Below are 18656 nucleotides of genomic sequence, written 5' to 3' on the forward strand. Positions count from 1 at the left end.
ATAAATACACACCTTCATAATTATTTTTGTTATTTTTGTTACCACATGTAGAAGTCAAATTTAAACTTGTATGTTTATATAGTGATATAACTCATATTAATATATCTTATCAATTTTTTCGTATTTTTATAACTACATAGATGATATGCAAATAACGAGTGGACATCCACTCATGTGCTTAAAAAAAACTGCATTCAACGTATGTGGTATACATCAACAGCATGCAACATCCGCTAGCTAGCTATGCGGCAGTCTGCTGTTCTCTAACCACTGGCTACTTATCTCTCTACATTGTATTTCTTGCTACTTGTTTTGCTGATGGGAACCATCTCATACCCGTAAAACCTAGACACTTATGATCACACGATGCATAAATACATGGAAAGTATGAAATATAATTTAAGTGTACCGTAGATTCTATTCTAGTACGTTAATAACATATTAGTATTGAAAAGACCATGTTACATGACTCGTCATACGCAATGTCGATGGAACGCATGACAGTTGACCAACAGACCGGGAAGGCACGCCGTGAGGTTGTGGTACTGGTACATAAACACCATGGTATCTTGAGTTATCCTCTTAAATGTCTATAAAATTGCTCATAGTACCAAGTAAAACGGTGTACATGTGTTCTCTATTTCTCTCACATATAGTGTCGAACCTAGATCAGAAATTTTATACTTATACACTAATTAATATGATATAATTTACTAAGAATTAAATAATTTACCCAGGATCCGAGAACCCCGGAAGGCTTCACTTGGGTTCCCCACTGTCACATACACGTTAACAAGTAGCTGGAAGACTAAAAGAGTTTCTCCTTTAAAAAATTAAAATGTGATTTTGTTATACACTCACTCCGGTTTTTAATAAAATAGCTTTGACACGTGTTTAACCATTCGTTGTATTTAAAAAATTTACATATTTATTATTTTATACTTTATTTTTTCAATAAAAGCACTTTCAACATAACTTGTATTTTTTTCATAAATTTGTTGAATAAGATAAATTGTCAGACTTAAATAAAAAGTCAACGTTATTATTTATTAAAAATCAAACGAAGTATCACTCAATTTTGCACTCTTTTGAGCTTTCGAAATATTCCCCCATACCGTGAATTATTTCGTTTCATGCCACTGTCGCCTTTTCTGTCTCGATTTCTCAAATTTGCACTCAGCCATCTGTCTAAATTACTGTCTCTTATAGTGTTATACATGGAACAAAGCCACAGATTCTGTTGGGCCTGCTAAATCCAAACAGAAACATTTGCTGTGATTTTTTTTTGTTAATCCCACCTTGTGCTGGCCAAATTGGAGGAGGGTATTTCGCTAGACTCAGCGATATTCCCTTCATCCCCCAAAAAAAAAGATCATTTTAGTTAGAAAATGTATCTTAAAATAAATGATCACTTAGGAGCTCAGAAGGAGAGAAATAGGATTAAATTGAAACATGCATAATTATTAAACATACTTCCTTCATTAAAAAATAAACAGATAAGATCATGAAGGTCATTTTACGTGTGTACTAATTCATCTCAAATTAATTAAATCAGTCATTTATTTTATTTTGGGACGGACGAAGTAATGAAGACGACCCATTGCTACGTCCAAAAGCATATCTTTCTTGGCCTCTTGGCTAAGATCAAGTATAGTATTTGTTCCTTATCAGTTTAACATATACATGTGGTGATGTACAACATTGCAGATATTGAATTATTTTTTTAAATTGCTAAAAAATGTCGCAAGTTTAAGTCTTTTGGGCCCAAAAAACATTTAGATATAACAATAGTATGATTGTAGTGTAACAATATCACAACAATACTGTATGTTTTTGGATTATAAAAAAAATCTTTCAAATAGTATTAGCGTATTGCCCGTGTGTTACGACGGAATTTTAATTAAGGAACATCAGTATTAACACACTAACATGTCCGTCTCTAGTGCCACTATACCTTATCCTATTGAAACAACACAGACACCGTAATCTTTTTGTTTTTATTATATTTATAACCCAAAAGTTTAATTTTTAATTTTTAATTTAGAGTTGATTTTGAGGTTTTTTCCATCAAATTTCATTTGTAGTCTTTACTTTTTTATCGCTAAGAACACATATATAATTTTTTTTCTCTTTTTTTTCTCAGAATTGAACGAAGAAATTGGGATGAAACATCCTCCTCATATCAGTTATCATGAAATTGAGGCCATGGAGAAAGAGCGAGATCATTCTTTTTATTTATCATAGGCGTTTCCTATAACACTAGGATAGTCCTTGTATGTTACTTATGGATAGACAAGAGAACTAGTTTATAAATGGATGAGATCTTCATCTCAACAAAAACATTTTACGATCATACGTACACATTTGATATCCACATATTATTTTTGTGTTGCTGGCTTGCTGCAATTCACAATCTGCCTAACTAATCCTGAAGTGTCAACATTAATTGTGTCCTCTCCATTGAGTACATGTAAGTAACCTATGTACGGTGGTACTAATTAAGGACGGATAAAAAATGACTCATGCGTACATACGCATATAATACATCTGTTCCGAAAAACTTTATTTATTGGTTTCTACGTCTATCGTCTGACCATCCGTTTTATTTAAAAAAATTATTAAAAAAACTTAAAAAATTAGTCACGCGTAAAATACTATTCATGTTTTATAATCTAATGAAAATAAAAATATTAATTCCAAAAAAATTTAAATAAGACAAAGAATCAACATTGTATCTAAAAACTAAAAATAAACATATTTTGATATTTTAGAACAGGGAAAGTATACTTACGGTGTAAATTCTGCCAAACATATTGCCGTGCCTTATCTCTGGCTAAGGTTACACAAGAGCAGGAGGATGCAGTATCTTCGTAGACAGTTACAGTATCATCAGTTGGTATCGCAAATCCGTACTATAAACAAATGGGGTCAACTCATAGCTGACGGCTTCAGCCTTCAGCATTCTCATACATAACTATGCTGTACAGTAATTAGTTATGATTTTCAGAACTTCCTGGCTGTAGAAGATCCGAAAGAGCGGTGATAAATCCAGACGTAAGGAGGAATTTGTTTTTCTCATCTTTCAGCTCTGCCCGCGTACGAATTTCTCTGAGAACAGACGTACAGTTGGATCCTCTTTGCTGATAACTCCAATCTGGCAATATAGTTTAAATTGCATCTTCAGCGTAAAGTGAGTGAAATATTTTTGAACGTTTTTTTAAAAGTAGTGAGTGCAAATATAACAGTGTATCAACAGTAGGGGTAAAAATGAGCACTACCTCATATTCTTGGGTATAGAAATCCCCCCACAGGACATGTTCCAACGCACATTTTACTAACTGGAAACAAGATCAGTAAAACTAATCACAAAGGGTTCAGAATATGGGATCACTATATCGGATAGAGCTTGAAACAATGGAAGTGTCAATGTACAAATAAATATGCAGCAGCATGATAAAAAAGCTGGCAGACAGAGATTAGTAACAGTAGTGCATCGAAGATGCTGCACAAATAGATATCCCAAAAGGCATTCTGTTGTTAAACAGAAAGTTAAAACTTCATGTGATGCCCTTGATAATGATGTTCTCAAGTTCAGCTTCAGAGGACAATGTTGCAGACTTACACATACTGTGATTTTCAGAATCATGTCTATCTATAAGTAACTGGCAACTGATGTGCTTATGAAACACAAGCAAGAACCTTGAAATACTTACACTTTCCTGTGGGACTCCCTAATCCCTAGTAGCAAGAAATTCTTTCGTTGAATAATATGAGATTTGCATATTGGCACTGTCTCCATCACAAGGCTTTGACCATCAAATTTTATGAACGTGTACTGTAACTGAAAATGGTGGATGATTTTTTTTTCATTTACAAAATCAATGCTACCTAATTTGCACACCAACCTGAATGGTATCTAGTATATCTCAAGTCAATGTTGGACAGGTTTAATTTCATGTTTTGCTAAGAATAGTAACCCTCACCTCAAATGTTGACTCAGATGATAGAGAAGGATTGCTCTTCATTCTTTCCTCAAGGAAGTTTATAACTTCCTTCTCTTTCAGACCAGCACCTGTAGCCTGTGATGCAGAAAAATGCTTGTAGCTTATAAGTAGTTTCTCCGTCTAGATTGTTCAATAGCTCTGTACATCCAATCAGTTTATAGTTGCATGTGCCGGTTTGAAAAAAATTATAGTATGTTATTTGTATGTGTTGTAGTCATTCACAAAAGTGTGACTAACTTGCATTTTACTTATAATTAAAGGAACTATTTAATGAACAGCAAAAAATCATAGAATACCTTGTGGCCAAAGAATTGTCCAGCTGGATCACATGTGAAGAGCTGGGGGGTTCCTTCCTCTTCGTCAATTCCAAAGATCATAGAAACTGCAGAGAAAAATGTGTAGGATCAAAGTAATCATTATGATCTTTTGATAGAAGACTACGATGGCAGATTTTTTACCACTCACAAAAATAGAAAGGCCTTAAGACTATGATAGAAGACTACGATGGAAAGCACTAACCAACTCCATAAGGTCTTATCTTAGCGTGCTGGGTGTGGATCTGTGCTCTGTCTGCAATCCTACAAACAAGAAATGATACACCACTAGTAAAATGCAGAACATTTCAGTGAAATTAGTAAAAATGCTAGGTTATTGAACAGAGTAATATATGCACGTAGCTTAACAAAATAAGGGCAGGTTTGTACTAAAGCACGAGCATGCTTCATCAGAATTCAGAAAAGTTCCCAGCCTATTGAGTTCATAAGAGTTCTCAATGTGAGTGGGCGAAATTGATCCTTTGGCATTCTAAGGAGTGGCAACTGATCAAATCACAATCAGTAAGATCAGCCTAGAGAGAATTATATAAAATAACGTGATGATAAAAGTATTTTAAATGTTTGTAAGAAGATGTAGGTATCGTACACTATTGATGTGCCATCTACTTCATCCAAACCAAAACTTACCATTGTGCTAACATACGAGGAGGCATTTCATATCCCCACTGGAAGCGAAACTCTGCAGCTGCGTTCCTTGCCTCGTGAGCTAATGCCCTTCCATCAGCTGGAAAGAAGATATAGCTTGTCAAAAGTTCAGAACAAGAACAAATAAAATGGTATTACCATGGTATGCCCTGCCCTTAGCCTCTGCAGTGTTTCATAAGATGGTGTGAGCCATTATAGCTGTTACATAAAGTCCTAAATACTATGTTCAAGATCATCGTAGAGCTCAATGTCAATGACAAATATTGACAAATCACATACTGTGGAAATGAGAAGACCCTCTACACTCAGAAATTGTCCAACACAGTGATGTACTACCTCCGTTTCATATTGTAGGACTTTCTAGATTTGTCTAAATTCATTTATTGATGAATGTATATAATTTATATATGTGTCTAGATTCATTTGCATCCATATAAATCTAGGCAATGCTAAAAAGTCTTACATTGCGAAACGAAGGGAGTAAAAGGTATCAGGCATTAGTGAGAAAACAAGACACAAGTGCATTAGCAAATGTAGTCAAATAGAAGAACTGATTACTTACCAAACAGAAGTCCGCAAGTTACAGTACTGGATCAGATAGGTTAAATCAAACATGACAAATTGACAATAGCATTTCTTTTGATTAAGAAATTGATCGTTTACAACATATTAGAGAATGTAGTTAAGGAGTAAGGACCAACTGCGAAATTACTCGGTATAGTGTACATCTAAGGCCAGTCCCAGGTTATATGATAATCCTAGTACACAATTACGACACTATGGTTCATTGAATATTTCATTTAATAAGCAAATAAGGATTAGAGCAATGCAGGGAATTCCAGCATCGAGTTGAACATCGCAATACTGTGATAAGCGGCAACAGTTGCAGAGACTAATTACCAGTAGAATCGAAACGTGCGCACCGCATGATCCACGCGGCAGTAGAACGGTTGCGACTTGCGACTCACCTGGCATCCCGGTGGCGAGCAGCCCCATCCGCTCGGTGATCGCGAACAGGTGCGAGATGGCCGTCTTGTCCTGCAATTTGTCCTAGGGGGGAACGAAGCAAATTAAACGGCCGCAGAATTCACCACCGGTTAGAACTGAGGATACAAGGGATTCCGCCCGCGCTCCGACGGACGGCTACTCACCTCCTTCCGATGGGTGACGACGTACACGCAGTCGGCGCCGCGCACGCCGACGGAGGTGGTCCCCGCCAGCTTCACGGCGTTGCACGCGTAGTCTGCAACCACACGGGGGGGAGGCGAAGGAAGGAGGAGGGAAGAAGATAGTCAGGAAGGCGTAGGCACGCAACCCCCCGCAGAGAATTTGGTAGGGATCGCGCCCGGCCGGCCGCGCTCACCGAGTTGGCGGATGCGGCCCTCGGGGGAGAAGAGGGTGACGATGCGCTCGTACTTGGCGGGGGCGGCGCTGCTACGGCCGCTACAGCTGCCGCCTCCTCCGGAGACACCCACGGCCACGGCGCCGCCGTCCGCCATCTCACTCCCGGAGTGGCTGGCTCTCCGGCCGGCTGGGAGGGAGGGAGGAGGAGGAGATGGCCGCGGCGGCTACTTCCTCTGCAAGGGAAAGGCGAGGCCTCTCGCTTGAGGCCCATTTAGTATTAGCCCAATAGAGGCCCAAATGGTGGTCTTTCGGGCTGGGTCTGCGGATGGCCCGTGAGGCCAAAATTGCAGCGAGAATCCGGCCCGAAATCTACTATTCCTCTGTCTCATAATGTAAGATGTTTGACTTTTTTCATGTAATGTTTGATCATTTGTCTTATTCAAAAAATTATAGAAATATTATTTATTTTGCTTGTAACTTACTTTATTATCAAAAGAACTTAAAGCACGACTTGTCATTTTTTATATTTACATTAAATTTTTAAATAAGACGAATGATCAAATGTTGCAATAAAAAAGTCAAACATCTTACCTTATGAAACAGAGTTAGTACCACTCCATCGTGGCATTATGCTTTATTTTTATATTTTTTATTAAAATTTTATAAACTTATTTTCTATCAGGAATGTAAATAAAAAATATGTGTGAAAGGATGGTTGGAGGGCCTAGCTATTTCAAACCCGAGCATAACTTGCAAATTCACCCAAGAGACATAAAAATGTTATTCGAGTGTTCGTCCTCAAAACAGCCATAATTTTTATACGGATTTGAAATCGGACAAAATTTTTATCCATATGCATTTGTTAGATTTGTCCAAATGAGAATAACGAAATTTCACTTGCATGATGTAATTTTTAGGTGAGAAGTTTCGAAAACCCGTTGGATAAAACTTTGGAAAATTCTACATGTCACATAGTTTATCCATTTGAGCTTAGATTTTCTATGGTTGATTCTTATGTGCTTGTAGGTGAATAGAAAATATCAAGAACATAATAAAAAAAAAGTACACGCCATCTCCTCTCCACTAGAGAGGAAGTCATCAAACTTTGTCTTGCCTCCCTGTTGTTTCTGTGTAACCCCTTCTCAGCCTTGCAACGTTGAGCAACTTCAACTATCGGTTGGCAATGAGGTCGTCTGCAAAATGATCAGCCCCTCCACCGGTCTTTGCAATTTTGCATCCGGCTCTCTGTTAGAGGATAAAACACCGAGCTATTGAATGACCAATTCACACCATATATCCAATGGTCGTTCCCTTCTCTCCTCTTGCCGTTAGCTTACCGTGGTAACAGGCATTATATATTTCATGCCGAGGCTGAATTTGCTATTTTCGAAAAAAAATCTATTCTTAAAAAAATTAATAAAAAAATAAAAATGCAAAAATGTCAGCATCATGCATCATCCGTGGTTGAGACGGGGAGTCACTTTCCGGCCCATGATCCGCACCGTCGAGAACGACCTGATTAGTATGAGTACTATAAACAACCACGTGGAGCAGCTAGTTGACCGGTGGAAGTTTATAGCTTACCTTATGCTAAGCTATTCGCAAAACACCATTAGTGTACATCTACTATCTACTTATAAGTAAGTACCTCTCGATTCCAAATATAAATATTTTTAAATTATTTAAAAAATATTAACGGCGTATTAAAAAGTATCCCTTAAATAAATGATTATTTTTTAGATTCTGAATAGCTAGTAAATCACGTCTACAGTAAGACTCATAACAATTGGTGTAAAAATATTTATATTATTACACAAATTGAGAATCTAAAAATACTTATTGTTATAATCGCTGTCGAGTTTTTCGTGGATGCAGTGTGTACAGGTGAGCCTTCCCTGGCTGGGTAAACCCTTCGCTATTGGAGACGTGGCAACGAAAACAACTGTTTGTCTTGTCGATTTGTCATGCGTCCTTGCCAAATGAAACAATTATTGCGAGATATTTTCCTTGGAGGAAAAACTGGACCAATTAATCCCAGCAAAAATCACTAACAAATGGTTAATTGCACATTGACTTTAAAATAATTAATACGCGAGTAAATAAATTCGGTTCATCTTTATACTAATGGCATTCTCGATGCAAGCTTTATAAATGTTTCAAGATCATCAAACATACAATTCATGATAAGAGAGAGCACTTGTGGTTTATAAGAATGAAACCTAATATCTAAATATCTATAGTTATTTAGATTATGAAACTAAATTAAAAACTCTACTTAGAGCAATGTTTCATCTCAACAGTTCAAGTAACCTATAATGACTATTTGGGATGTAATATTTAAGTCATATGCTGCCAGGCTGTGGAGTTAAATTTTATATTGAAAAACTTGTTTTATTTGTCTATTTAAATAGAATATATTTTGATGATAAGACGCTATTAAAAAAATCACAAAATCTTATAAACCGAGAATGTGTTAAGCCGCATCTACGGGTGATAATGAGTCTAAACTTTTCATCTATAAAATTTAAAATTTAAGGGTTAAGTTTAAAATAAATTAAAAAATAAAATTATATAGAGTTTTAAACTAAATTATTTTAAAAATAGGATCGTGAAAAAGAAAACCCAAGATAGCATGGCGCGTCGAAACGGTTCGTACACAGAGGAAACGATGCCCAGCTGGCGCCGGCCGGTGTGTGTGTGGCACTGCGGCGTGCACAGCTGACGGTTCACACGAAACGGTCTCCAAAGAAAACGACAGAAAACTAGCCGTTGCAGCCGGCCGAGCCGCGTGCCGACGGGCGGCGGTATCCGGACCGTCGATCCCGAAACAAACCGTCACGATTGGATCTCCGCGCGGTCCCCCGTCGATGCATCGTTCCGTGGGAGAGGCCACGTGGCGCGCGTGCCGGGTGAGCTACGCGGCCGGCGCGTGGGGGCGAGGGGCCCACTGGGCCCGGTCCCCCTTTTCAGCTGTGGGTTTTGACCGCGTACGAGAGTACTCGTGCTTCCTTGGCCAGTCTGATTTAGCACTGAAATGGACGTGGCTAATTCTATTATTTATATTTTTAAATAGTTATTATAAAAATTAAATAATCTGTGAGGGTCTATATTTTTTTAGTAAAATGGAGAAATTGAATTTTTGTTGAATAATTTATATGAGTGTTGTTCGGTTGTAGTACTGAAGTCGAGAAAAATGAAGGAAATTTTTCTTCTTACTCGTTGTATAAAGAAAATTTTATATCTATTTTGACCTCTCGACTAAATTTATATCGATTAATACGTGCATGTATTTTTTATTTCTATAAATCAACACTCCAACAGAACCAAACGAGCCGTCGGTCATAAAATCTCAGCTATTTTCTTCGGAAGCGCCGCGACGTCGACGGAGAGTCCGGTCACCGCCCTCGGAGGATTCTGAAAACGGCCGGCGTGACGGCGTCTCCACACACGTCGGCGAATATTTTTGCGGCCGGCTGCTGTGATTAAGCCACGTCTAAACTCCAAAGTTTCCAAAATGGATGAAAGCAAAATATACTATTAGTATTTCTTTAACAAGTTGGTGTTAAAGTAAAGCTGATGGTTAGGCTGACGCCAAGCCGGTGCTAAAGCAGGTTCCACTACTCGGGTCTGGAATGTCTTCGAAGGTAAATACATGTAACTAGATTTGCTTAGGGTTTTTTTTAACATACAGTTGTTTTCCGTTATTAGTGTAGCAGTGACAGTCAGTTTATTAAAAAAAACACCCTTTATATTATATTTGTGGTAGAGTGGTTAAAACATGACCTGCTATTAAAATTATCTTTTAGCAAAAGTTGAATATATTATTTTATTGGTTATGTACTTCATTTCATCTTTCTTTTAATTATGAGACAACCCACGCCCTTTTATGAAATATTATATTATTCATTTTTCTCACAACCAAACCCTCCAATGCTCTATTTTCTTATCCAAAGTGGCTATTGTCTCCACCAAATATGGGATTATGTTTGTTGTTGGTGAAAAAGTCAAATGACATATTCTATAAACAGAATAATTTATAAATAAAATATTTATATATGTGTTCACAGTGATCGAAATCTAAACCTAAAAAAATAAATTATGTTCATAGTAAACGAACAAAGCGGCAGGCGCATGTGCTGTCCTGCAGGCTGACATGTGGGACCCACAGCCATAGGGCCCACGTGTCAGCCTGCAGTAAGGATTCTGACCCAGGAAATACCGTGAGGCCAGACCGAAGATACCAAGCCAACGCAACACCACCAAACCCAAAATCCTCCGTGTCACACCCAGAACAAAACATTTCAAACGCAAAAAAGAAAAAAAACAAATCTTCCGTGACAACGCTCCAACGAATCAAGCCACCCAGTTATTCTCCCCGCCCCAACGCACCCCCTCCCCATCATTTCCGCCTCCGCTCACCTCCCCCCCCCCCCCCCCCCCCCCCCCAAAACCAAAAACCAAAAGCTCGCCTCGCCTCGCCACCGATCGCCTCCTCCAATCTCCTCGCCTTCTCCTCCTCCTTCTCCCTCGTCGCGCCGCCATCTCGCGGGGTTAGGGTTCCCGGTCTCTCGGTGTTCGCGAGACGGAGCCTCGGCGGGGGGACCTGTGACTGCGAGGGCAGGCTGTGACATGGAGATGGAGGGGTTCGCGAGGGCGGTGGAGGACGGGCTGAAGCTGTCGAAGAGGCTGGTGCTCCCGGGGGGTCTGCCGCCGCCGAGGCCGCCGGTGGGGATGGAGCGCGGGGGCGTGGGCGGGGAGGCGGCGGCGCTGCTGCCGTCGGCGCCGATGGCGTACGCGGTGGTGTCCGACCCGGGGGCGGTCGACACCCCCGACGTGCCCAGCTACCAGCCCTACGTGTACGGCCGCCTCGACCCGCCGGCGCTGATCCCGCTGCAGATGAAGGAGGTCGACCTCGCCGTCGACTGCGCGCTCGACGAGGCCGCCGTCACCGTCCGCGCGCGGTGGTGGCTGCACTGCATCACCCGCAGCCGCGAGTGCGATGTCCGCATCGTCGTGCCCATGGGCGAACGGGTAAAGCCGATCGGATCCTGCCGTTGTATTCCTGCCTCGTAGTCGTAGATTCGGTTCTGTAAAGTTCACATGATTGCTATTTCGCTATAATTCCAGCTGTTTGGCTAGTGTTATTCGATATTCTGGAACCATGAATTTGTTTTGGCTGCATTTATATGTGCCTCTCGATTTGCAGTTTTGATTCTCGATTGAGCCGTTAGTTCTACTTCTATTTTCACATGGCTGCTCTGTTGTTTTTGTACTTTTTGCTGAGTGTGATGTTGGAATGGTTGGTGGCAACATTATTCAGGTGAAGGCATAACCCAGTGTTTGTGCAAGTGGAGTATGATTTTTTTTTTTGGGGTATATAGTTTCATTGGTTTGAGTTGTCTTGAGGTGGTTGACCGCAAATCATGGCGTGCTCTGCACTAAACTCCTCTACGACTTGGTTTATGAATTCCAGCTGAGTAAATGGATGGCTTCGGCTACAGTACAACAGTAACTTCCCGTATGGTTGCATAAGAAAGTGGGAGTAATTCCTTGCTTTGTCCAATGGAAATCAATCATGACAAGGAATGTGCTGGTTTAGCAGAGTGGTAACCTGACCTGTGTATCAAAAGTGGGGCAGCTACGAAGAAGACATGTTGGAGTGCACAGATATCTGTTGCTTCGTGTCATTTGGAAACATATTGTATAGCTTGTTCTTTACTTCAGCATCTAGAAGTACACAGGATGCCCATTATTCCTTTTATGTCCAGTAGAATGCATTGGCTTGCAGAATGGAGTTTAGTTTGGTGAAGTTATTTGTCTTGGATGGCTGTAGCATATTATTAATTGTAGTTGGGTGTTTGTTATCTTGCCTAGCAAAGTTGGTTAACAACAACTTGGGAATTCGATATTTCTGACATATTCCATTTTATTTTCCATCCATAGCAAATATCATAAGGAAATGAATATTAGGTATTTAGTATATTATGGTAAATTAATTTTTAATTATGATATATGAGTTGCATTAATTTTCATGTTTGTCTTGGTCTCAACCTATGAACGGTTTGGCTAATAGGGTTCAATTCTAGGAGCCGAGGTTACTGCTGGTAGAAGATCATATAATACTCAAGTAATTGAAGTAGAAGATCATGCTTCAGAGAATGCTGCAAAAGCTGAGAATGGGGGACTCTTGAAACCCCAACTGTTTTTCTTGACAATATCACAGGTACATGCTAAATCCAGAACCAGCTGTGTTTTGTTCTCTCTTTTTTTGAACTTTTGGAAGTGGTGTCTTACTTTGGGGATTCCTTGTCTTGCCAATAAAGATTGAGGGTGGAGCGGATATTTCTGCCACAATCAGATGGTCTCAGAAGTTGCATTACGACAGTGGACGATTCTCGGTTGACATACCATTCCGTTTTCCATATTATGTTAACCCCTTGCCAAAAGTATTCATGAAAAGGGAGAAAATTCAGTTGACTGTCAATAGTGGTTTCAGTAAAGAGGTTTTACTGCAGGGAACAAGCCATCCGTTGAAGGTAATCTCTTCTCTTTTTTTTTTCTCTTTTGGTTTATACTGTTTTTATCTGCATTTCTGGGCAATTGGCATCAATTTAATCTTTAAGAAATTCCTTACTATTTTAGGAAAAAGGTAGGCAGGGTGAGAAGTTGTCTTTCCGGCATGAAGCAACTGTTGAGAACTGGTCAAGCAAAGATTTCACTTTTTCATACAGTGTGAGTTTCCCTTTTATGATCTTCTTTATTTACTATAATCAATAGTCACTCCTTTAAATAGTTCTGAGCTCATTAGTTCCTGTGAGAATATGACTTTCCAAGACATGCAGAAAAAAAAAAAATCTTGCCAGTCTCTGTTAGGCCATGTTCTTTAGTAGGGTTAGTAACCGACGTGGGAAACTTAGCAACAGATTAGCACTTCATTAATTAATTTTTAACTATAGAAAACTTGAAAATTATATTGATAAGAATTTTTAAAACAACTTTCTTATAGGAATTTTTCACAAAAAATACGCAGTTTGGGAAGTGTGCACATGAAAAACGAGAGAATCTGGGTTAGTAACGGGATGAAAAGAATGTGGCCTTAGTAGAGAAGCAAATCAAAGATGTAACTGAAATCTGGCGCATGACACCGTTTACAATTCCAAATCTGCAGTATAGCTAAATATTTGTTAAGATTTGCCTGATTTATATGTTCATTCCTGTAGGTTTATTCTGGTGACTTGTCTGGTGGTGTGCTTGTGCAACCATCGACATTGCGTGATTACGATGATAGAGATAGGTTCTGCATTTTTCTTTTACCTGGAAGTGGCAACAAAAAGGTAAGTTGCTCTTACTTGGGGTGTCATCCCATAGTTTATTTTATTTTTTTTAAGTAAGCATATCTTCCTTGAGTGATTGATCTGCAGTTGAAAACACTTTTATATTAAGATGGGGACATCTAGTAGAAACCTTCCTGATGAAGCTAATGCAGAACTATTTTTTCATGGAACCATTCTAAACCACCGTTCAGTTATCTTCTTCTAGTTAAATCCCACTAACCATGTGCAAACTACTATCTGGATATGTTGCCTTTGTATTCCATTGAAGTTATACTCCCTTCGTTTTTTAATAGATGATGCATTTGATTTTTAACACTTGTTTGACAATTCGTCTTATTTAAACAATTTATGCAAATATGCAAAAATAAAGTTACAATTAAAATATACCTAGGCCGCGTGTAGGGGTAAGTTAACTTACCCCGGCACAGAAAACGTACTAATAGATTATTACATGATTAATTAATTGTTAATTATTAAAAAAATATAAAATAAATTAATGTGATTTTTTTAAACAACTTTCCTATAAATTTTTTTTTGCAAAAATACATCGTTTAGCAATTCGGAAAGCGTGCGCGCGGAAAACGAGGGAGATAAGTTATCTTACGGGGATAGACGAACGCCGCCCTAGTGATAAATTCAATCACAACAAAATAAATGATAATTACGTAATTTTTTTTAATAAGACGAATGGTCAAATGCGTGCCAGAAAGTCGAACGCCATCATGTATTCAAATACAGAGGGAGCAGTAAATTAGGATGTTTCAGTAATAAGCCTTTTTCTTAGCACTTTTGGTTTATTGACTCACAAGAAGTGCATCCTTTTTGCCATCTTCTTTGTTTCACAAAATATCTCTTAGTTCCTATATCTCACCTGAGCTATTCAATAGGTCTTCAGAAAAGCAGTTGTGTTTGTCATTGATACAAGTGGAAGCATGCAAGGGAATCCACTTGAGAATGTGAAGAATGCGATGTCTACTGCTCTTTCAGAACTCAAAGAAGGAGATTGCTTCAACATCATAACATTTAATGATGAGCTTCACTCGTTCTCATCATGTTTGGAGCAAGTAAACGAGAAATCAATCGCAAGTGCACTTGACTGGATGAACATAAACTTTGTTGCTGGGGGTGGTACAGATATTATGCATCCTTTGAATGAGGTATTATTAAATTCTTTATGTCAATTTGGAACATGCATATGTACTATTCTTGTTCTATTCTTTTGTTGATAATACTCTCCTTTTGTTTTGTGAAAGGCAATGGCATTGTTGTCAAGTGCTCATGATTTGCTTCCACAAATCTTTCTTATGACTGATGGATCAGTTGATGATGAACATAATATATGCCAAACTGTGAAAGCTGAGCTCATCAACAGAGGATCTAGATCTCCTCGGATTTCAACTTTTGGACTAGGTAATGTTAAAGGGAACTTCAAATATAAAGTTATTTTAGTATTCAAATCTCTACCAGTCTCCTGGATCATGTGAAAATTCTCCTGTTTACCTGCCAACCCACCTACACATGTATCTTTGTATCTGCAAATATTCATTCTTGTGTAAGATAAATGCTTAAACCACAAGTCATATGGACTAGACCAGTTAATGCAGTGATTTATAATTGCCAATTTGTGATGAGGTGAACCATATTTTAATTACTTCGTCCTTATTATTTTGTCCTTCATTACCGATTGCTTAGTTGATTTTTTCTTTTTTTTTCTTTTTTTTTTCACTGTTGAATAACAGGTTTGTATTGCAACCACTATTTCTTGCGCATGCTGGCATCAATTGGCAAGGGGCATTATGATGCTTCACTGGAGACCGGTACCAAGCCCCTACCCCTTTTCTTCTCATCATAGCAAATAGTACACTGTCTGTATAGTCTTTCCCCATGGATTCCGAATTCTTACCTTTTCTTGAGGCAACCATGATATGTATATTTCAAAAAATATAATGATAGAAAAAACAAATTGTTATGAGGTGACAAGTAATGTTTTCTATGAAGGGATCCTCTTGCTCTGCAATTTAAGAGCTACTAATTCGTACTCTTGGTCTAATTTTTTTCCACATTACATTGTTTTTTTATGATCCCTGCATGCTGTTTAAGTTTAACAGTTCATCTTATAACCCTTGCTCAATCTTCATGGGCACTCTAACAATACATTATTGTTATTGATCTGAATTCATGTATGAAGTTCTGTATATGCCTTAATTGGACAAGCATATTTTTTATGGAAGTCTATTTTAACATCTTCATAAATATTTTTTTTGAATTTTTTATTCCAGGATTAATTGAGAGTCAAATACTAAGGTGGTTCAGGAAAGCATCGAGTACAATAGTGGCTAACATCTCCATTGATGCTAGGGCACATCTTGATGAATTTGAAGTGAGTTAATGCATGGCTAATTACTTAATGTTGAAAATTTGGTTATGTAGAGATGGATATGTAAAACAAGTAATGCCGTCAAGGTTATTCAGGGCTTCAGGCTGCCATCACGGTGATGTTTGATATGAACGGGTTGTTCGTATTTGATTTGAGATTTCCCGGCTCATTTTCTCCAGCAGTGCTTTAATGTGGGCTGTGTGCATATGCTGTCATAACATCTTACACTGCTCTTTTTAGCAACGATCCTGTTCTGTAGAAATTTTTAGTTGCTGTATTGTACGGATGGTGTGTGGGTATGTCTTTGTAGGTGTAACATGTACCTGAAAAGTTATTAGTTTTATTGTCTTCTGACTGTTCCTTTCCTCTAATTCAGATCGATTCTGAATATATTCCAGACATTTCAGCAAAATGTCCTTTATGTATATCTGGGAAATACCAAGGCAAGTTCCCTGAGATGGTTACAGCTAAAGGGTACCTAGCTGACATGAGAGAAATCTCTATTGAACTGAAGGTGCAGCATATAAAGGACATACCCCTTGACAAAGTAAGATGCTCATTATTATGTACGTTTGGTTTCTCTTCCTTCAATTGATGAAGGTCAAGTTTAATTCCAAACCTTGGGCTAACTATTACCTTAAGTTAGATACCTGGGACTATCGATTTCCCTGGTATACTGACAATATATTATGCATTGATCTAATTAACCCTTTCTTTTATGTATGATTTCTAGGTTTTGGCAGCACAGCAGATTGGCCTTCTCACGGCAAAGGCATGGCTTTCTTCTGACAAACATCTTGAGAGAGAGGTAACTTTCAAGTTTCAGGCTTTTGACCAATGGTTGCATTACATGTTCTTTGTTTTATAATTTATACCCTCCGTCGAATTCCGTGGTCACGAAATATAGTGAAGAGATACTGGATAGTGTTTGAACTCTAGTTAGAGTTCTCATAATGTGATTCTGAAGTGTTGAATCAACACTGCCATGAAAAGCACTTGGTATGGTGGTTGATGCTGAGTGTTATTTCGGTGTCCGTTTTCTATTTTTTATGTATGCCTTGGAGTAGGTTCTAAATTTTCTTTATACGGCACATTCTCATGAAAATGTTGAAATAGGTTACTTCAATAGTTTGAATTCCATTCAGTTAGTAGGATGTGGGTCAAAGTAATTCTGTTTCTTGCAGGTGGTGAAACTAAGCATTCAAAATAGCATTCCTTCAGAGTACACGAGCATGGTCCTACTTCAAACATTGGAGAAGGTAGATGCAGCACAAAAGGTAGGTCCCACAGTTGTTATTCTCTCAGGCCGTTATTAGTTAATCTTGGACAAATACGAATGTGCCAACACAAATCTAGTTTCGATGACAAACATGCTAGCTCAGTACCTCCTGCTAAAAACAGTGTACTTGAACAGGTCAAGCAGAAACTAAAAGGTCACAAAGGAGCCGACGAACCACAGCGGATCCCCCTTCACGGCCTAAAACTCGGATTCGGCAACAAAGCCGCCACCAGGGATAACCTCATCACGGCATTCGACGACGTGAAACCGCCGGAGACGTTCGAGATACTCAACAAGGCGGCCGGCTGCTGCAGCCGGCTCGCCGACTGCCTCTGCTGCATGTGCTGCATCAAGGCGTGCAACAAGATGAACGACCAGTGCGCCATCGTGATGGCGCAGATCTGCGCCGCGCTCGCCTGCCTCGGCTGCTACGAGTGCTGCTCCGAGGTTTGCTGCGGAGGGTCCGATTCATAGTGGCCAGTCACCCCCTCGCAGCAAACCGGGGCCCTTGTTTCGTGTTTGTGATGTGGGGAGTGAGTGTTCGAGTGTACATAATAGAGTTTGTGATGAGAAGGAAGAAAAAAAAGCCCGTGCGTCTCCATACTGTACAGCTTGATCAAGGATGGTCAGGTTACTTAGGTCGGTTGTTGGTTGCACAATTTGCCCATGATAGAGCCATCAGATTTGGACCTCTCTTAAGTCCGAACCTTCTGGTGCCGTTTTACTATGCAAGGTAGTAACCCAAAAGTTAGATTCTTGGATAAGACTTCCAACTTTTTTATTGGTTGTTTGGTTTGAGAAATCAAACCGTCTAGGATGGTTGAATCTATTAGGGGATCATTGCATGATTTTGGTATTTGGACTGAGACTACGATGATGGGGCAAATAGATCAACTTGTGCTGTTTCTTAGATCAAACAAATTGATAGGATCGAGTGGTCAATTGACTTCCAAGTTTGTCATTTGTCAATGAGCTCCGGTGGATGGTATTTAGTCCTGGACAGCTAGTTTGAAAGGTGCATTATTGTGTGTAGTGTCGTCCATTAATAAGGAGTTTCGGACGTACAAAAACATAAAAAAAAATTGAGAACTACTCGGCAATTCCGCCAGTACGGACGATCGGAGTACACCCAAATGGGCCAACATGTGCATAAATATGTATTAGCTCTATTTTAAAATATGATCATTTTTAGTTTACATAGTAAAGACTAAATTGAGGTCAAAAGGATCTACATTAGCCACTCCAATGTTTATTTTTAAATTTTAAATTAATTAAGGTTTCTTTTAAGCATCCTATTGCCTCTCGAATCATTAGAATGATTGGAATTAAAGAAATCAG

At 38.9% G+C, this 18656-nt stretch overlaps 2 protein-coding genes and 1 pseudogene across 2 annotated transcripts; 2 read left to right on the forward strand and 1 right to left on the reverse strand.

Annotated features, from left to right (window-relative positions):
• The first annotated feature begins 1617 nt into the window (after positions 1-1617).
• On the forward strand, positions 1618-1777 carry LOC121055083 (annotated as a pseudogene).
• Positions 1778-2778: 1001 nt separating this feature from the next.
• On the reverse strand, positions 2779-6531 carry LOC102707510 (proteasome subunit alpha type-6-like). The gene is made up of 9 exons (XM_006658746.2): positions 6348-6531; positions 6136-6227; positions 5953-6034; positions 4967-5063; positions 4524-4582; positions 4301-4386; positions 3984-4079; positions 3279-3338; positions 2779-3154 (listed from the first exon to the last, which is right to left on the reverse strand). Exons 1-9 carry the CDS (start codon positions 6481-6483, stop codon positions 3083-3085), a joined length of 780 nt encoding a protein of 259 aa, XP_006658809.1. The 5' UTR covers positions 6484-6531; the 3' UTR covers positions 2779-3082.
• A 4253-nt stretch (positions 6532-10784) lies between these two features.
• Positions 10785-18429, forward strand: LOC102707791. The gene is made up of 13 exons (XM_040526472.1): positions 10785-11359; positions 12402-12551; positions 12652-12864; positions 12971-13060; positions 13549-13662; positions 14550-14819; positions 14916-15072; positions 15402-15479; positions 15942-16042; positions 16416-16586; positions 16773-16847; positions 17224-17316; positions 17454-18429. The coding sequence occupies exons 1-13, from the start codon at positions 10958-10960 to the stop codon at positions 17790-17792; spliced, it is 2253 nt and encodes a 750-aa protein (XP_040382406.1). The 5' UTR covers positions 10785-10957; the 3' UTR covers positions 17793-18429.
• Positions 18430-18656: the final 227 nt, after the last annotated feature.

Source organism: Oryza brachyantha, chromosome 7, assembly GCF_000231095.2.
Source record: "Oryza brachyantha chromosome 7, ObraRS2, whole genome shotgun sequence".
Classification (NCBI taxonomy): domain Eukaryota; kingdom Viridiplantae; phylum Streptophyta; class Magnoliopsida; order Poales; family Poaceae; genus Oryza; species Oryza brachyantha.

Bases quoted from the DNA above. Each gene is read 5' to 3' on its own strand.
- LOC102707510 (XM_006658746.2), bottom strand. From the start codon at position 6,483: ATGGCGGACGGCGGCGCCGTGGCCGTGGGTGTCTCCGGAGGAGGCGGC. The intron at 6,228-6,347 runs GTGAGCGCGGCC...GTGTGGTTGCAG, and splicing joins GGGCCGCATCCGCCAACTCG to ACTACGCGTGCAACGCCGTG. The intron at 4,583-4,966 runs GTAAGTTTTGGT...TCTTGTTTGTAG, and splicing joins CCTCGTATGTTAGCACAATG to GATTGCAGACAGAGCACAGA.
- LOC102707791 (XM_040526472.1), top strand. From the start codon at position 10,958: ATGGAGATGGAGGGGTTCGCGAGGGCGGTGGAGGACGGGCTGAAGCTG. The intron at 12,552-12,651 runs GTACATGCTAAA...TTGCCAATAAAG, and splicing joins TTTTCTTGACAATATCACAG to ATTGAGGGTGGAGCGGATAT. The intron at 15,480-15,941 runs GTACCAAGCCCC...TTTTTATTCCAG, and splicing joins TGATGCTTCACTGGAGACCG to GATTAATTGAGAGTCAAATA.